At 41.1% G+C, this 17,704-nt stretch overlaps 1 protein-coding gene across 1 annotated transcript in view; it reads left to right on the top strand.

Annotated features, from left to right (window-relative positions):
- The window catches only part of LOC134848590 (fibrillin-1-like), a 32,766-nt gene extending 16,252 nt beyond the window's left edge, over positions 1–16,514 (top strand). Inside the window, exons 14-20 of the mRNA XM_063866106.1 lie at positions 7,081–7,256; positions 10,737–10,856; positions 11,359–11,602; positions 13,011–13,166; positions 14,527–14,705; positions 15,315–15,500; positions 15,922–16,514. Coding sequence (XP_063722176.1) covers positions 7,081–7,256; positions 10,737–10,856; positions 11,359–11,602; positions 13,011–13,166; positions 14,527–14,705; positions 15,315–15,500; positions 15,922–16,106 — 1,246 coding nt within the window. The 3' untranslated portion in view covers positions 16,107–16,514. The remainder of the gene's footprint in view (positions 1–7,080; positions 7,257–10,736; positions 10,857–11,358; positions 11,603–13,010; positions 13,167–14,526; positions 14,706–15,314; positions 15,501–15,921) is intronic.
- Positions 16,515–17,704: the final 1,190 nt, after the last annotated feature.

Below are 17,704 nucleotides of genomic sequence, written 5' to 3' on the forward strand. Positions count from 1 at the left end.
CGAGACGCCCATAGCAGCGCTCGAGAGCTACTGGGAACTAATCAGCGACGCCAGAAGGATCAATATCGGAAAAGAGTTCATGGAGAACCGTACGCGACGGGAGACAAAGTGTGGGTTTGGGCGAAAGAGAAGATAAAGTCGAAGAAGTTCTTCCTACCATGGGATGGGCCCTATGTGGTCTTGGCCAAAGTCTCTGAAGTGAATTACAAGGTGGCCAAACCCTCCACCCCCGCAAAGACCAGGTATTTGCATTTTAACATGTTGAAGCCGTATGTAGGGGAGAACATGCAATCCAACGAGACTTCCCACCCTAAGCGTCCGACCCCTTCACGGTCGGTCAGATTCTTTGACGACCCTGAAATTAGAGACGACGAATTGGAAATGGCTATTGGAGAGACCCACGAGTTAAGACCATTGAGGTTACCTGCCTCACGACTACCTCCGAATGCCCGGTTGAACGACAAACCCCTAGAGAACCCTAACCCAATAGAGGATCCGAACCAAAACGAAGTCGAAGTAGTGGAGACTTACGACGCAGCCGAACTGGAGACCAGAAGGGGAGACGATCATCTGAACGCGCCAGCGGACCAGGAACTCGCTCCGCTAGAACCTAACGAGTCCTTGGAGTTGAGGGGAGAGCACGAGGCAGAGGGCGAGGGCCGACCTAGTCGTAGACGGCGACCTCCTGTTCGCTTTGGGATTGATGAGTTCAAGCGGGGCTAACTCCAACCCCAATCAGACAAACACTATTAAAACTTTCTCTCCGTCAAAAAAAAAAAATTTAAAAATAGGGCATTCAAAAAAAAAAAAAAAAAAATTTTGCTATAACTTCATAAGGGGGGAGACCAAAACTTAAAACTTAAGGGACATTTTTAATCAAATTAATGGTTATACTTTAATGGTTATAGGTTTTCCAAATTCCAGGGGAAAATAGATACTTAGGGATGCGATGGTCTTATTCATTTAGTCTTTCTTTTTTTTTTATTATTATTGCTGTTTAGATCGTAAATTGTAATCTACATATGAACTCATGGCTGGTCGGGCTGGCAATCCTCTTGCTACTTGGAGTATGGCCCTCATCGGCAGTGACGATCAACCATACCGCCGGAGCAGTGTTCATGGCGGAGACTCCCCTCATCATTGCGAGCGCAATGGAAACTTCTTGGGTTTCGGTACCATTCCCCGTGGTCCCTGCGATTAAACGGACACTCCTCGATATAGCCTTCCAGGAACATCAGTATATGTTGGCGGATCGCTGGAAAGAATGGGATGGCAAGATCTGCGGTGACAACATCACTACGGAAGCATTTGTGAATCTAACCTACCTGGCATTCAAAGGCATTGAGTACGAAATTAGTGAAATAGAGGCCGTGCTCTACGAGATGAAGAACCGAGCTACGACGTTCGTCGACAAGCTTGAAAGGAGCTCCACGAGAGTAAAAAGGTGGATCAAGCCAGCGCTGGGAGGAGTTGCGGCGGCCATAGTGTTAGCTCCGATACTCAAGGAAGGGTTTTGTCACTACTTCTCCTTCTTTGGTCTTTGTGACGGAGACTCGAACTTGGATGAGCTGGGCAAGGAAGCTTCGTTCTTGGATGGGGCTGTCCGGACCATCGTACTCGAGACTGGGGAGAGGTTGCATCTTTTGGGCCACTCTCTTAACAAGACGCAGACCCAGCTGAAAATTATATCGCACGACTCGAATGCAAACTTCGAACTGTTCAGGGGATTATTGAGGCATGTTCTAGGTGGGACTGACGACCAACGAAAGGAGGAAAGTGCCTGTAAGATGTATAGGTGGAACTCCCTCTATGGACAAACATTGAAGTATTCCACAGTGATTGCGAACCACTCAGCGACTTTTGACACCATCAGAGCCGAACTGATAGCGTTCAAAATGGCGGTACACAATTACAGGTATATCTTGGACGATGCGTTGAGTTCCTTGACGCGAGGAGATATTCCCGCTACTCTTGTTCCCCCGGAAGTACTGACGAGTATCTTAGATGGAATTCAGTTGGATAAGATGCAAGAGGCTATACCCAGGAACGAACTGATGACGTACTATGGATTCGAGTTGGTGCAGTCGACGGTGATCACGGAAACGGGGATCAACGTTTTGATTAACATTCCTGTACACCACACGATGGGCCTGCACGACGTCTATCGGACGACTCCTCTTCCCCAGCCGGCGAATGGGGGATCGACAGCGACTCAGTATAAGTTTGTAAATACGCACTTGCTGGTGTCGGAGAGACGGGACAACTTTGCAGAAGTATCTGGAGAAGTGATCTCAGCTCACTGCAGTGGAAGCAGCCGGTTGAAGCTTTGCTTCCGACCTTTCGCGATGTCCCGAAGTAGTGAATCATCTTGTCTAGCAAGTCTCTTCTTCGACTTGCCTACAAATGCGTTGAAGTTGTGCCCTCAGGAGGTGATTGTTCTGCCAGAAATCCCCACGGCTGTGTACCTGGACGACTCAACTTATTTGGTAACCTCAGGGGACGATGATTATACGCTTTTCAACTACAGCAGAGGAGCTAAGTGGAGGGGTGAACCCATATCCGGTTGCAGAAGTTGCCTTCTACGACCTAGTTGCGATGGTAGGATCGAAACGCCAGATGGTGCTTTGGTCCTAGTGCCAGATCCACGCACCTGCCAGTACGAGACTGGATTAACGGTGATGATCAGACAACACCCGTTGATCCGGACCTTGTTTGCGACTTTGGAGGAAGCTGAAAAGAACCTCCCAGGAGTCATGATACCGGAGATCTTACGAGAGCAGGCGAGGAGCGAGATGGTCGAAGCACTCCGACTCAATCTGATCAAGTTGCCAGAGGGGTCGGTGGACGAAGAAGCCCTATCGGAGATTGCCAAACCCTTTGCTGATGAAATTTTACGCAAACACACCCCTTTTCATTGGCAGATGATGCGCAGTGGACCTGTACAACTAGGACTGGTGATCTGGCTGTTGGTCGCAGTCTTTTTAATATTGGGTTGCGCGTACTGGCGTTGTTTTTCAGGGAGGGCGCGTTTACTGGGAATTAATAGGCGTCGCCAACGAGGCGCGGACTTCGAGGACTCCTACTGTTGTGCGCCACCAGGACGACATCGAGGGGTGCCGCCACCTAGATACGATCCCAACTACGAGGGTGGATGACAGAGACCCAACAGTTATCCCCAGGGACCCTCCAGAGATGATTCGTTCTCTGGGCAGATATACCTACCCCCCAGAGTACCCGCTAGCTCATCATTCGATGAAGTGAACCTTACCAGGACCACAGAGGGAAGTGGGGCGTCGAGCACACCGCTGATGGGACGAGGCTTTAACTATATGCGAGGCAAGTGGAAGGGGGTTTCTGGACGTGGACCCCGGATCGGTACAAGCGCGCTGATGGACACCAGTCTGTGAGGAGGGGAGGATGAGGCGACCAAGAGGGTGAGAACAAGTCCGACCGGTTGTGAGTCTAAAACATTTTATATATTCATGAACTCAATATAATGCTCATCGTATTCGGTGCTACTATACTAGGGTGTGACCCCACCTCATGGATATCATTATTTCGTTTCAAACATTCATTACTATCTAAATGGATGAGGTTGGATCACACCGTGAGGAGTAACTTGATAGCAGTCATGTCCCCGAGTCAGATCAGCTGACCCCTCATTCATGATATAATCATACGTGCTTTTATTTGACGGGGACTGACTAGAGGTTTGCGATCACACGATACAATTTAGTGAGGGTCATTAAACACTTAATCAGGTTAATTTAGCGCAAGCTCAGGCTAATTCTTAGCATACAAGACTTTCGTGACCAGGCTTGCAGGTTAACCGACGAACATGACAGATTACAATCTTAAGTAAAGGCAACCGATTGATTGACGGGCCGTCGTGTCACCTCGATACGAACATCTGAACAGGTGAAGATAAGGGAAAAAGAGAACCACGAAGGCTGAAACCGTGCATTGTTACTACCAAAATTCAGTCGTTAAGAAACCTTCGAATTTTAATATATTCTCTAAATTACAAAAGAAAAAAAAAGTCGCTAAAATGACAATTGTGTGGAGATCCTTCATCCTCCGAGCCTTCTTCACCATCCTAGTCTGCCAGGAAGAAGATGAGTATATAACTCTTTCACTGAAGAGTGGTGCCTCCCTGCACCTATTGGCATACACCGCCTCCTGGCATGAGTTCCGGTTGTTTCTGCGAAGGCAGGGTGCCCCACGGCCTTTCCGACACTACCCTAGAGTCGAAGAGACGGTGCCGGATGTGAGCACAGCTCTCTGGAAGTTCAATCCGGGGGAGCCCGATCTGGAGAGTTGCTCAACTGCGGGCCAATTTCATGTACATGAGCCAGCGCGGGACACGGCAACTGACACTTGCTCGACCGAGGGGTCAACCGCCTTCGGAGAAGTCTGGGCGGGAGAGATTTCTCAGTTGGGAGAGGGATGAGGACTCTGCAAGCACCCACTCAATTTCCCTCTCCGACATAGCAAGGGCTAGGAGGAGGAGGCCGAGTGATAGGCCCAAAATTAGGGACCTCTTTGACGAAATCAGACATACCATTGGCGCGGAAGAATATCGGGCGCTCCAGGCCCAATGGGGAGAGGGGAATTGGTCAGACGAATATGACGAATCCTCAACCAATTCGGGGGCCGAAAGTTAGGAGAGGACAGTTTATAAACTCTCGCTAATAACCAAGGAATTTATAAAGGAAGGAACTGATTAAACTTATATCTCAAACTTAAACTTAACTATATCTTATACCTAAATAAAGTATAGATTGTATATAGTCAGTAATTCAGTATTTAATGAAGAAAAAAAAGGGGAAGAGAAAAACCTAACATTATTCGGGAGAATAATAGACTAGAAGGGAAGACTGTAGAATTGGTAATTCTAGCAAATTTTCGACTTAGCGTATTTTCTGCGCATTTTATCCTAACATGATAGTGAAAATATTAGTAAATTTGGTTCAAAATCGGGTTATGGTTAGTTTATTGGGGTCGTATGACTTTGTTGCTTGGGTCAAGATTTGACACCGAAGTCAGATGTTATTTAAGTAAGTAGTCAGATGTTATTTAAGTAAGTAGCGAAGGGGGGATTTAATTGATAAGAATCATACGACTTCGGTACTTACCCGATTTACGATGCCAACCGCAGGGGGATGTATTTACAAAACGTGAACAAGTCGATAAAAACCCCGGACTTGGGACCCGTCAGCTTTGACAGGGGGAGTAGGTAAAAGGGAAAAACCATAGGGGGCAGTTGTGATTAAGGGGATGACAGCACCGATATGAAGTGGCGTGACATTAACAAAAACGGAGCACAAATAGAGATAAGAAGAAGTGGAGGTTAGAGAGCGGATTAAAAAGAGAACGAGTTAACGAGCGTAAGATTCAGTAGGTCCCAGTGTGGTCGCTATCTGAACTCATCTGTTAATTGTTTCACAGCGAGTGAAGTAAGAACGTAAGTCGAAGTGCCTTGTGGAAAATTAGTTAGAGCAGAAGTTAGTACAAGTCAGAGAGCTTAGTCGACACGTGTACTGACCGAGTACGCAGAGAAGAAATTGTTAAGTGTGTACAGATCGCAAACCATTCTGTTGTATATTGCTAAATTTTATGCTGGCCGAATTAGTAGGCCCTTTGTATTCATTCAGACTTATACATATATTGAATTCATTTGAGAGAAAGGAATTCGTTATACGCGACTTCAAGCCAGATATAGCAAGCAAGAGCATCACTGACTAAGGGGGAGCAATAGAATACAGTAGAGGACAACTCACCACTAAAAATAACCCTTTCGGGATTGTCGTTAATACCGAGCCTTAGTGCCCCCCTGCTTTAGCACGGTAAAAGGGATAGCTTCGCAAGACTGTGTGTGAAAATCCTAAAGACGACAGAAAGTGTATGACTAGCATTTTTCCATATATGGAAAATGTATGACAAGTATTTTTGGTCATCCCGGGTAGCGTGAAAAAAATGGGACAGAAATTATGATCCATTCTGTCGACCGGGAAAAAAGAATTAAGTGTCGAGAAAAGCCAGATCGACTAAAATTTTAATCTCAACTTGAAAGCTAACTTCAATGGGGTATAAAATTTTTTGTCAAAAACTATTAGTTTGAAGCCGAAAACTGACTGAATAAAAAAACTCAAGCTTAAAAATTCCACTTTTGTTTGCAGCATACATGTACCATTTACATGAGTAATTTTTGGTTGAAGCAAGATGAATTCGTGCGTAGAAAACTACCGCTTCCGTTGTGTAAATTAATGTTTATCTCAATTTCCCAATTTTTCATAACAGACTGATTAAATTAAAAATGAAAATGATATTGATTCCTCAAAAAAGTTATACGTGTTTCATTCTAATCATCTAATTGAAATGGACTCCAAAAGAAACATAGAACTCGCTGCAATCCGTTATCACCACCAGGGGTGGATTTAAGGGGGGGGGGGGGGGGTGGACGCCTTTTTCTCAGGGATTCGACCCCTTGCCGACCCAAAGGGTCCCCTTTTTGTACTATTTTGAGATATGTTTAATTTGGTGACGAAATCTAAAAAACTTTCTAAAGACACCTTTGCCGCCAAAATATACTATCTCTGAGGGGGGAGTGCGCGCCGAAAAAAACTTCAAAAGTTTCCAAAAAGTACAAAAAAACGCTCTTTTTTTGGCCTGTTTTTTCAGAACTTTGCCTGCGGCGCAGAAAATTTGGCCAAAACAGGTTCTTTTTTGTGCTTTGGGAGCGAGCTCGGAAAATCAATTTGGTTGACCTAGAAAAAAAACTACCAAATTTTCGAAAAATTTTTCAAAATCCGATCCGCCACTGATCACCACGTTTTTGCCGTTTTCAATGAAAATTGGACGATATTGGAAAGTTCGCATTGCCCATGGCAGGCACTTCTGGTAATCATGTTCACGTACATGCAAATTTCACGGTCGTACGATTGTTATCACAGGAGGAGTACGATCACACACATTTACACACACTCACATCACACACAGACACATACACACACATACACACACAGATACATAGACATACACACCCGCACATACACAAATGATAATCCTAATTGACATTAGAGACAACTTGGACCCGCAAGTGGGCGACATTGGGCTGGATGGCGACAGTTTCAATCTGGCTTCATTTGCGACTGGATCTGTGGAAAGCGAAGAGGGCGATGGCGACACGGATGAAGTGTATCTGACGTGTCATTGGGACGGGATGGAGGTTTTGGTGCCTAACACTGGCAACCTCAGTTAGTTTATTTCAATAACAACGGGTTTTTAAGAAGGAAAGATTGTGTTTGATTGTCATTGGGTACCGCATTCGAATATTTAGCCATGGAAAGTAGTAACTAACCGCAACCTGAAAACCCGGGTAATATTAAAGTTCGAAATTGTAAACGAACTTTATATCTTGTAAGAATGAATTCAAAATTTTACAAAGTTCTTTTATGTCAGCCAATTTTGAAGTTCGGGTTAGAACTCAAAGATATTTTTGCCAGTTAACCCCTGCCCTCCGCTCCCCGCATATGTATAGGAACTAGAAAATATTTTTTATCACTTCGTCGATCAAAATGCAACTAACTAAAATCTTTCCTATCTCTCTCTCTCTCTCTCTCTCTCTTCAAGGGGATTAAAACAAAAAAAGTTTTCAGATTTGACCTTCGCCAGTTTTCAAAAGAAGTCCTATTAAAAATCTAAAAGATCAAGCCTCTCTGTAGATTTAGGGTATAGCTTTTCTAAGTTCGTTCCTTGGCTAATGAACTCAGCGGGGCGTCCTAGGTTCACTTTTATCCACAATCCGGAAAGGATTATGTTGGTGGCAAGTATTCTTTTAGTATCAATTATTTTGAAAAAAATATGAAATGGCGATTTTCTCAATCTGCTCAATTTTATTGATGTTTCTTCCGTGCTCAAGTTCAAGGTTGACCATGCTCGATTACTTTTAGTTATTCTTCGACCGGGCTCGAGAATTATTCGATTTAATGCTCGATCCAAACCTATGTTTCGATTAAAAACTTTTGGTCGAGCCTTGACATTGTGTGCACTTTTCAATGTTCAAACATAAATTCAGAATTTTCACTGGGACCTGATTTTAAGGGCTTTCTCGTCGCTTTAAGATGAAGCAACATTTCTCAACCCAAAAAAATATAACCAAAAATTGTATATATATATGCATTAATCAGTGATACTAAAGAGCCACTGGCTGGTCTTAACTGAAAACGACCAATGGATAGAAAATAGGTACATTACATTGGTAGCCTTCCACGCAATAAGTTAATAGGTGCGATTTTGTAAATTTCTAAATTTTAGACTCTAATTGTCTGAAATAATAAACCCATAATAACTAATAATTATTTATTAATTTGGATAATTATCTAATGAAAATAAATGTTTTAACAAGACTGCTCGTATCAGGGCGAAGCCCTGAATGTTCCGACTGCCTTTTAAGGTTTATGGAGCAGTAATAACCTACAAAATTAAAAGTGATAAAATAAAATGAATTTTTTTTCTAAAATTTGAAATTTTTTATGAAAATCATCCCCCCACACGCCATATGTCTAGAACTTTTACGTGGTACCACTATTGCAGCCTAATTTGGTCAGGTTGTGGTAGACCTGAAGCTGGAGGTCAAGTGAGAGCTTGTCCTCACACACTATCGATCCCATGCCATGGCAATGATAGTGTGTGAGGACAAGCTCTCACTTGACCTCCAGCTTCAGGTCTACCACAACCTGACCAAATTAGGCTGCAATAGTGGTACCACGTAAAAGTTCTAGACGCAAAAAAACGGCCTTGAGTCGCAAAAAACAGCTTCGCTCAGCAAAATAACACTGTTTGGAATGTGGGGAGATAATACAAATGGACTATCCTCGACAGGACTGTTAAGGCCTACTGATCAGGGCCTTTCAAAGGTTAATTGTATAATCGATTAATCGATTAATCGCGAATCGATTGATTGATTGCGACGCTTTCTCCGTGAGTCCAAATTGATCGTTGAGCGCCGGTTAATCGTCGATTATTTACATTGTGTCAACACTTCAGTTTTCTTTCAAGTATATTCACACAGCTGCAGCCACTCACTTTTGTATTTGTTTACTTCAGAGCAAGATGACTGAGCCGAAAACTGTAACTTTACGATACTTTGACAAGGAAAGCGAAGATTCAACTTCGTCAACATGGAAATGTCACGGAAAAGTTGGCAATGAACCCTGCGAGAGGATTATTGTTCGAAAAGCAGGTGCTGGTTGGACAAACACGTTTAATCATGTGAAGTCCTTCCATCCAGAGTGGGAACAAGACTCAAAGCAGTCCCAACTTGCATTCACCGCATCTCCTGTTGAAAACGTTTATTGCTGGATTGACTGGGTTACGACCAACCTCAAGCCTTTTTCATTTGTAGAAGAAGAAGAAACGCGGAACTATACGAAACTCAAACCGATTTGCCGCAACACTTTGCTGAAGCACATGATTGGTGTCACAAAACAAGTTGAGCAGAAGATAAGTAATCTTCTATCTGGAAAGAAATTTTCTCTTCTTATTGATGGCTGGAGCAAAGGTAGCACGTATTATCTTGCTATTTTTGCTGCGTATCCTGAGAAAACGGAATCTAGCTTCGCTACTTGCTTGCTGACTTTCACGCCGTTGTGTGATGAAACTTCACTTGATGCGGATCAACACATTCGAACAATCGCCTGGGTTGTTCAGGATTTATACAAGTTACAGTTTTCAAACGTCAGGGAGTGGAGTGGTCGCAATTTACCCTGAAATGGCCCACTACTTGCTACCAACTTCTAGAATTGTTGCAAATCCGGTTTTCGAAGCAGCCATCGTGAAACTACAAAATCAACTGGAGTTGGACGAAGAGGAACGAGATGCAGTGAAAGGGTTACTCAAACACTCAGATGTAGATGCTGTACAAGAAGTTGCTGTCACAGAAACAGATTTTGCGAAAAACATCATCAAGAAAAAGCGGACGTCTGCAAAAGGAGTAACTGAGTACGAGTCAACAAAATTCATTTTTCCTACATCCGACATTGTTGAACGTTTTTTCAGTTCAGCTGGATATGCTCTATCGGATCTGCGGAGTAGCATCCTGCCTGCGAATCTTGAAATGCAGTTGTTTTTAAAAGTGAACAAGTCTTTTTGGGACCGAAAAACTGTGCAGAAGGCCATGAATAATTTGTAGTTCGAATGTGTTCATCTTGTATTTTTGATACAAGAACCCAAGTTAATTCAATGTTGATGACCGTTAATTTTTTCGAACTAGTAATTGCCGATTAATCGAGGTTGACCTAGTTAAATAATCGATTAATTGATCGGGGCCAAAAAAACCGACTCGGTTAATTGCGATTAACCTTTGAAAGGCCCTGCTACTGATAGCTCCTCTGCAATTCGCAGGAGCTACAATTATAATTATATAAAGTACAAAAGGATAGATTTAGCTCCTCGTAACAAATCAATTATGACAAATAAGCTTCTTTCAACCAATTTGGAACGATTTCTAAGACGGATTAAATCACCTTTAAACCCCAATAACTTTACGAAAAATGATCACAGGTGAAATATTTTTCAAATTTAGGCTCAGAACCGCAATACTTTTTGAATGATAATAGTTAAAAAGTCGAATTTGTCTGAAGAAAAAAAACCCAACCCGAGCACTAATATTCCGTTACTTTCGTATCGAAAGTCGGAACAATAATGATTTTTAATTTTTATAATAACTTTTTTAGGTGACGTGCGACTGAGTCTGCTAGATGATAGTTGTGAGCTGGAAGAAACTTCCGATGGCCAGTTCTACCACATTTACTTCCGATACTTCAACTGCTCCAGTCTCAGAACATCGAACAATGGTAATCTCTGCCTCTTCATCTTATCATTTTTTGCCATAGTATTCAGACTTTATACTATTGCTTTTATGTTCTGTCGTATTTGAGAAAGAAAATTTCTTATTTTGGATCGAAATATTGTTCTAAAATGCTCTTTCAATAAATAAAACAAGCATAAATATTCCGTTTTTATTTCGAATGGCGGAACAACAAATTAACTGTGTTAGTGAAAATTGACATTTGTTGACATTTTCCAAATATACAAACAATTAACTAAATCTCCTGAAAAAATGCAAATTTAAATAGAAAAAAAAACAACAAGATTAAGTCGACTGTTGGTTTTTGATTATCTGGTATAATCTGAATCTGATTTAAAATTATTTTTCATAAACTACTAAATGAGTATTTTACATAAGCACACACCTAAAAATCATTTCAAAGGGATCTTGGGAACCTGAGTACTCATAGTATTAATTCACGCCAAAAGTTGTCTATTTTTAATTTATTCATATTTTTTCACAACCAGACTCAATCGTCTACACGCAGTACGTGTTGATGAATGACAGCGTGGACCCGTTGGATGACTCATCGGGACTCATGTCAATTGCCCACTCCAGTATCTATGCAGTGCTTCGATGCGAGTACTTCCGAGACTCCCTGCTGATTAACTCGGTTCTAGCCGACAACGACCCCTTGACAGTGGCGGACTCGGGCAACTTCAAAGTGGAGTTGCTATTGTACACGGATGCAAGTTACACACAACAGCATACGTTAGTATAAACCGTAGCGATTTCAAGTTGGGTGGGGGTATTCTTTCAGGTATTCGACCCCTTAAGTTTTTGAACTACTTTACGGCGTCTTATTTTGGCGGCAGAACCCTAAATGTTTTCGAAAGGCGCCTTTACAGCCAAAATGCACTAAATTTGAGAAACTTTTTTTTCATCAAAATTTTGCGTGCAGCAAAAAAATTTAAAAAAATTGTCCGTCTCGAAAAAATTGTCCGTCACGGGTGAGAGGACCAGCACAAGAGCTGTACAGCTCATCACGGCGAACCGCTGTTGTGCCCCTGTTTAAGAACTACATGCACTTTTTAAGAACTACATGCACGGTTATTTTTCTGGGCTGGGTAATGTTGCTGCGCCCTCAAGCAACGAGCACATTTTAAAGCGTTTATAGCTTCAATAGAAAATAAAACATGTTTAGTTTGATATTTTAACCATTTTCTTACACAAGTAGGTCCTACAAAATTTGCCAAAAATTTAAGTTTACTTTCACTCCGTGGTTTTGCAAAGGTGCAAGAAAAGGATGCGTGAGCTTCAAAGGAGTGTTTCTGGAAATATTTTTTCTTGTGCTCTCAAAAAGTTTCTAGAAATCTTGGTGACATTTTATATTCCGCGTGCGCTTTTGAGTTATGACCGAAGTGTAACTCATAGAGTAATTTCGGATAGGGTACACCGTCTGCTCGTCACGCTATCTTATTTTCGGCCGGATAGATTCGTGCAACTTCTTAGTCTAATACCGATCCTAATCTTACTCTTATATCTACTAGTCTCAGGGTGTTTAACTAGTCTCTGCTAGGCTCAATAGATCTAGAGTATACAGGCTTATTGCGATTGCTAAAGTTCTCTTGGAGAGGTAACTAATTTCTAAGTTAAATTCAAATCTCTCTGGTGCTGAAATTACAAGTAATTTCAGCACTCACAAATTAGTGGGTTGTTAGTTAGATGGATCGTGATTGGTTAATATTAATTATTTTATAGTGATAAAATATCCAATTTATAACCAATAATAAAAATATAGTTTAGATCTGGTTCCACTTTTTCTAAGTCACAACATACTTTGTCAGAAACAAAAACTTCCGAATATCTAATGATGGTTTCTGAAAACTAACTAATTTTTTAGGCATTTTTCTTTAAGTTTGAGTATTTGAGTTTATATGGTGGCATCAAGAAAAAAATGTTTTTGCAAAGAAAAGACGCCTAAAGCTCGTACTTCGTTTTGATTCTGGTTGCTAAATGTTTTCAAAGAGTAATAATTCAAAACAAATATTTAAAACTTAAAAAGTCAGATCTATTGAAAAGTCTCTACAAATTATTTAATAACCGACTATTGCTTCTCTGAATCCGACCTTGATGAAGATCTGGATGAAAAATTGATGACAATTGATATAATTTTCAGGTCATTCCCGGTCGGCGTGAGTGACAGCGAGACTCTGTTCATGGCAGCTGCCCTCTCCTCCTCCGACGCCTCCCTCCGAGTAAACTTGGAGTCCTGCTGGATCTCAAACTCCAACAATCTCTACACTCCTCAGAGGAACTACATCATGCAGGACTAGTGAGTGTTCCAGACTTCAGCCACAGTTCGATCGAGTTTTTTTTCTACATATGAGAGGTTGCAATGATAAATTACAAGTTTTGCTACCCTATCAATTCAGAATTAATTGGTTATATATACTGAAAAAGGTTTGTTTTATCCCAAATTTTTCAAAAATAACCAAACTACATTGATTTATGACTTAACCAAAGACATAAAAGCAGTTGATTTAAGACATAGACATAAAACATAAAAGCAGGGATTTTTTTTGTATTTACAGTTGATTTATTGTAGCCCAAAATTATTTATTCTAATTTTATATTTTCGTCTGTACATCGGCACAGTTAGTTGATTTATCGTAGCCCAAAAAAAAGTTACATCAACCTAATTTGAATACTCGATTTCTTTTTCAGTTGATTTATTGTAGCCTAAAAAATTTATTTTATTCTACTATTATTTCCGTCTATCTACATTTGATTCATTGAGCGCAAAAATAGTTGCCTTAATCAATTTTTAATTTTTTTTTCAGTTGTTCAGTTAATTTATAGTAGCCCATCCCTCTGACGTTTGATTAATGTTTATGTATATAATTTTGATTTTATACTTATTTTGAAGGTGAGCGCCCCAAGAAAGCGCAATTTTCTGGTCAAATATTTCTAACGGCTTTTTGTGACCTGTTGTTTCAAAAATTTGCCCGCGGAACAAAATTTTGTCAAAACAGGCTCTCTATACTGTTCACCCCCTCGGTAATTGCACCGTAAACCGATGTGTCAGTAAATTACCTGATCAGTAAACCGATTTTTGTAATACTTACATCAAATTCGGAAGTAAAAATTAATAAAATAAATGTTTACAGAGCTAGAAAATTAATTTAAAACTAAGGGACGCATGGTAAGGGTTATTTTGTTGCATTTTTGATTTCAATTTTTGTTTTGAGGAAAAACATTGTTATTCTGTAAACTCTCAGTTTTAAGCTAATGTGATTATGTAATTGAATCATGAATCTTCGATTTACTGATCTGGTCCGCCCGTTTTTGGTTTACTGATGCATCGATTCACTGATCTACCTCCCACACACACATAAACACACACACACACACACACACACACACACACACACACACACACACCACGCACAAAATATATTCGATTTTACAAAACTAGGGTTCCGGACTATTAAGAAAAATGAGGATCCATGACTAATCAAGCAACAAAGATATTAGGTCTTTATACTTAAACTTGTAACACACCTCAATACACCATAAATTTATTGCGTGAAGAGTTTTTGCGTGAAAAAAAGGAAAAAAAACGCTAGAACACTTTTTGAAAAGAGCAAGAACACGTTTGTCTCTGTGTCATACTCGTTGTTTGTTTTTCACAGCTGTCCTGTGAGTGGTGACTTCGACTACGTGTCTCAATTCAGACGGGACTGGTTCGTTCCCTTCTCCTACCAGGCACAGGTGATCATATCCCCAGATGGCAGTACACTGCAGAGTGTGTTCTACATATGCCAGTACTCGCTATGCGACACATCTCCCGACTCAAACGAAGTCTGCCAAGGTCGGTCGGTTTATCTTAAATGTTTTGAAAAATATGGAGGTGAAATATTACAAATAATGAAAAATATATCCCACACACATTGGATTCTTTTGATTTGGGCGGCATTTTGTACTCCTAGCACACTTGGACCTACATTTCAGACGTACTTAGTGACTGAAACGTTAGAAGTGAAGGGTGCAAGGGCTGAAATGCGAAATGCGCGATAGCCAATATTTTGGCATGTCCAGTGAAATGTTATAGCAATAGCACCAAACGACCAGAGTTGCATGATTAAAATCAACCTGATATAAATGCGATTTTAATCGAAGAGTAAAAATTTAAGAAAATCAACCGCGCTGTTTAATGCGTCATCCTGCCAAGGGCCGCAGTAAAAATACAACGCAGCACTTTTCAACACTTTTGGATTTGTCCATTCCAGCCTCAGAAACCGACTGGGATTGGAAAACTGTGGAAACTTGAGTTCTGTTTTCGGGTACTGAATCAGTAATTTCACGTGAATTAATTGATTCTTGAAACAAAAAAAAGTTTTCAGTAGAAAACCAAAATAAATCAAGATAAAATAATAAAAATTGGATTTAAATCAATCAAGAATATACTGCTGTTTTATAGACGAGTCGAGTTGTCCTGGATCGTCAAACAGGAACAGACATCGCCGACAACTGGCATCGACAGCTTCAAATCTGAAGAAAGGACTTCTGTCTGTAAGCATTCACTTCGAAGTTGGGACCGCCCAAGCTGAAAGTGAGGTTGCGGGAGGACAAGTTTATGACCAGAACAGACCAACGAACGCACAAGGTCAGTTTACCCCCCCCCCCCCCCCCCCGCCTGCAATACTTTACCCCCCTTCACTGCAGTGTTTGGATCTCCTTAACATGCTCCACTCCTTTCAAGAAAGGGGGGACATTGTTAAGTAGATCAAAATGGTCGATTTTTCGACCAATCAGAATGCAGCAAAATTAGAATTTTCAATAGAAAGTTCAGTGCTAATTTACTGCATTTATTTATAGGGGTGGAGATTCTTAAATAGGTACCATAGGGGGGGGGGGGGGGGGGGATTTTAGTTAGATCCCAACACACACCTACAAAATTTTTACCCCCACCCACTCAGCAAATTTTTTTATAGCTTCAACTTTTGTTCTTATTGTCCATTGATATAAGGGTTATTTAAATTTTTGTTACATTTTCTAATTGCTTAACTTTTCACCCCAATGTTTAGACACTGAATACCACAACACAGAGGGCGACGGATCTCAACCTGACAATCCGGCCCTGACCCAAGCGTCCACACCTATCATAGCATGTCTAGCAGGAGTGATTGTACTTCTAGTTGCCGGCATAGGGGGTGGTTACTTATGGATTCTGCGGACTAAAAAGAAAGCTGCAAATCCTGCAATTCATTGAATTTTTTTTTGAGTTTATATAAACAGCTTTCACTGAGGCTTAATGAAAAACTGGCGGATGTTCAACAAACCACCATATCTACAACCGCCATTTCTTGAAGCCGAAATTACATCAAATTTACCTAAATTACATCGGAATTACATAACAATTGCTTAACAACAGTGAAAATCAGCTGTTATGTTGTATAATATTATTAATTTTTGGCTTGTTGGAATGGTAATTTTATTTTCGGTTTGTTGGCTGTTCGGCTTGTTGGCCTACCACCGAGAAGAAATACCGTCAAAGTGATATTTTTTGATGTTGCTTTTAAAAGGTTTTCAAGAGTGATCGTAAAAATATCTGATGTATTTTTGATTTTGGTTGAGTGTGTTAATGAATGTGTGTTGCAATTAAAAAATTTCTTATTGATGCTATTTTTGAAGAATTACAAAGAGCAGAACAAATCATTATGCAGCATGATAAGATTCGATGTTGACATCAGCGGCGGGTTTAGGGGGGGGGACCAGGGGCCGATTTAGGGAGGGGGACCAGGGGCGGATTTAGGGGGGGGGGGGCGGGGGGGCGGCGGACGCCCCTTCCCTCAGGGATTCGACCCCCTGCCGACCCAAAGGGTCCCCCCTTTGATACTTTTTCAGAAATCCATTTTTGGCCGACCGACCTTAAAATTTTTCTAAAGGCGCCTTTGGCGCCAATATATACTAACTTTGAGGGGGAGCGCGCGCCAAAAAAAACGCGTTTTTTTTGTCAAAATGTTTCAAAAAGTGCCCAAAAACGGATTTTTTTACTGTTTTTTCAAAAATTTGCCTGCGGCCCAGAAAATTTTGCCATAAAAGGGGCAAAACAGTGCTTTGAGAGAGCTCAAAAAATCAATTTGGTCGACCTAAAAAAAAAAAGTCGTCAAAATTTTTGAAAATTTTTTGAAAATCCGCCCCCCCCTCGAGAAAATCCTAGATCCGCCCCTGGGGGGGACGCTTTCTTCCTCAGGGGTTCGACCCCCTGCCGACCCAAAGGGTCCCACCTTTGTACTATTTTCCAATATCCATTTTTGGTGATGTACCCTAAAAGTTTTCTTAGAAAACATTTTTCGGCGCGCACTCCCCCCTCAAAATTAGTATATAAAGGCGCGCGCCTTCGGTGCCAATGTATACTAATTTTGAAGCCGGAGCGCGCGCCGAAAAAACGCAATTTTTTGGTCAAAATTTTCCAAAAAGTGCCTAAAAACGCCTTTTTTCGGTCTGTTTTTTCAAAATTTTGCAAGCGGCGCAGAAAATTTGGCCGAAATAGGGACAAAATAGTGCTTTAGGAGAGCTCGAAAAATCAATATGGTCGACCTAAAAAAAAGGTCAACAAAATTTTCGAACAATTTTTGGAAAACCGCCCCCTCCCCTCGAGAAAATCCTAGATCCGCCCCTGGTTGACATATATATTCATGACAAGGTGCGGGTCTTTGCTGAACGGTATAAAATGCCAAAAAAATGCCAATTTTTTTCGAACTATCCTGAAACTCCAAAAAAAAACACTCTTTATATACTGCAGTCCAAGATTCAGAAGCATTTTGTAAGAAGCCAGACTCAAAAAATTGCCATTACTAGGCATGG

Source organism: Symsagittifera roscoffensis, chromosome 6 (genome assembly GCF_963678635.1).
Source record: "Symsagittifera roscoffensis chromosome 6, txSymRosc1.1, whole genome shotgun sequence".
In the NCBI taxonomy this organism is placed as follows: domain Eukaryota; kingdom Metazoa; phylum Xenacoelomorpha; order Acoela; family Convolutidae; genus Symsagittifera; species Symsagittifera roscoffensis.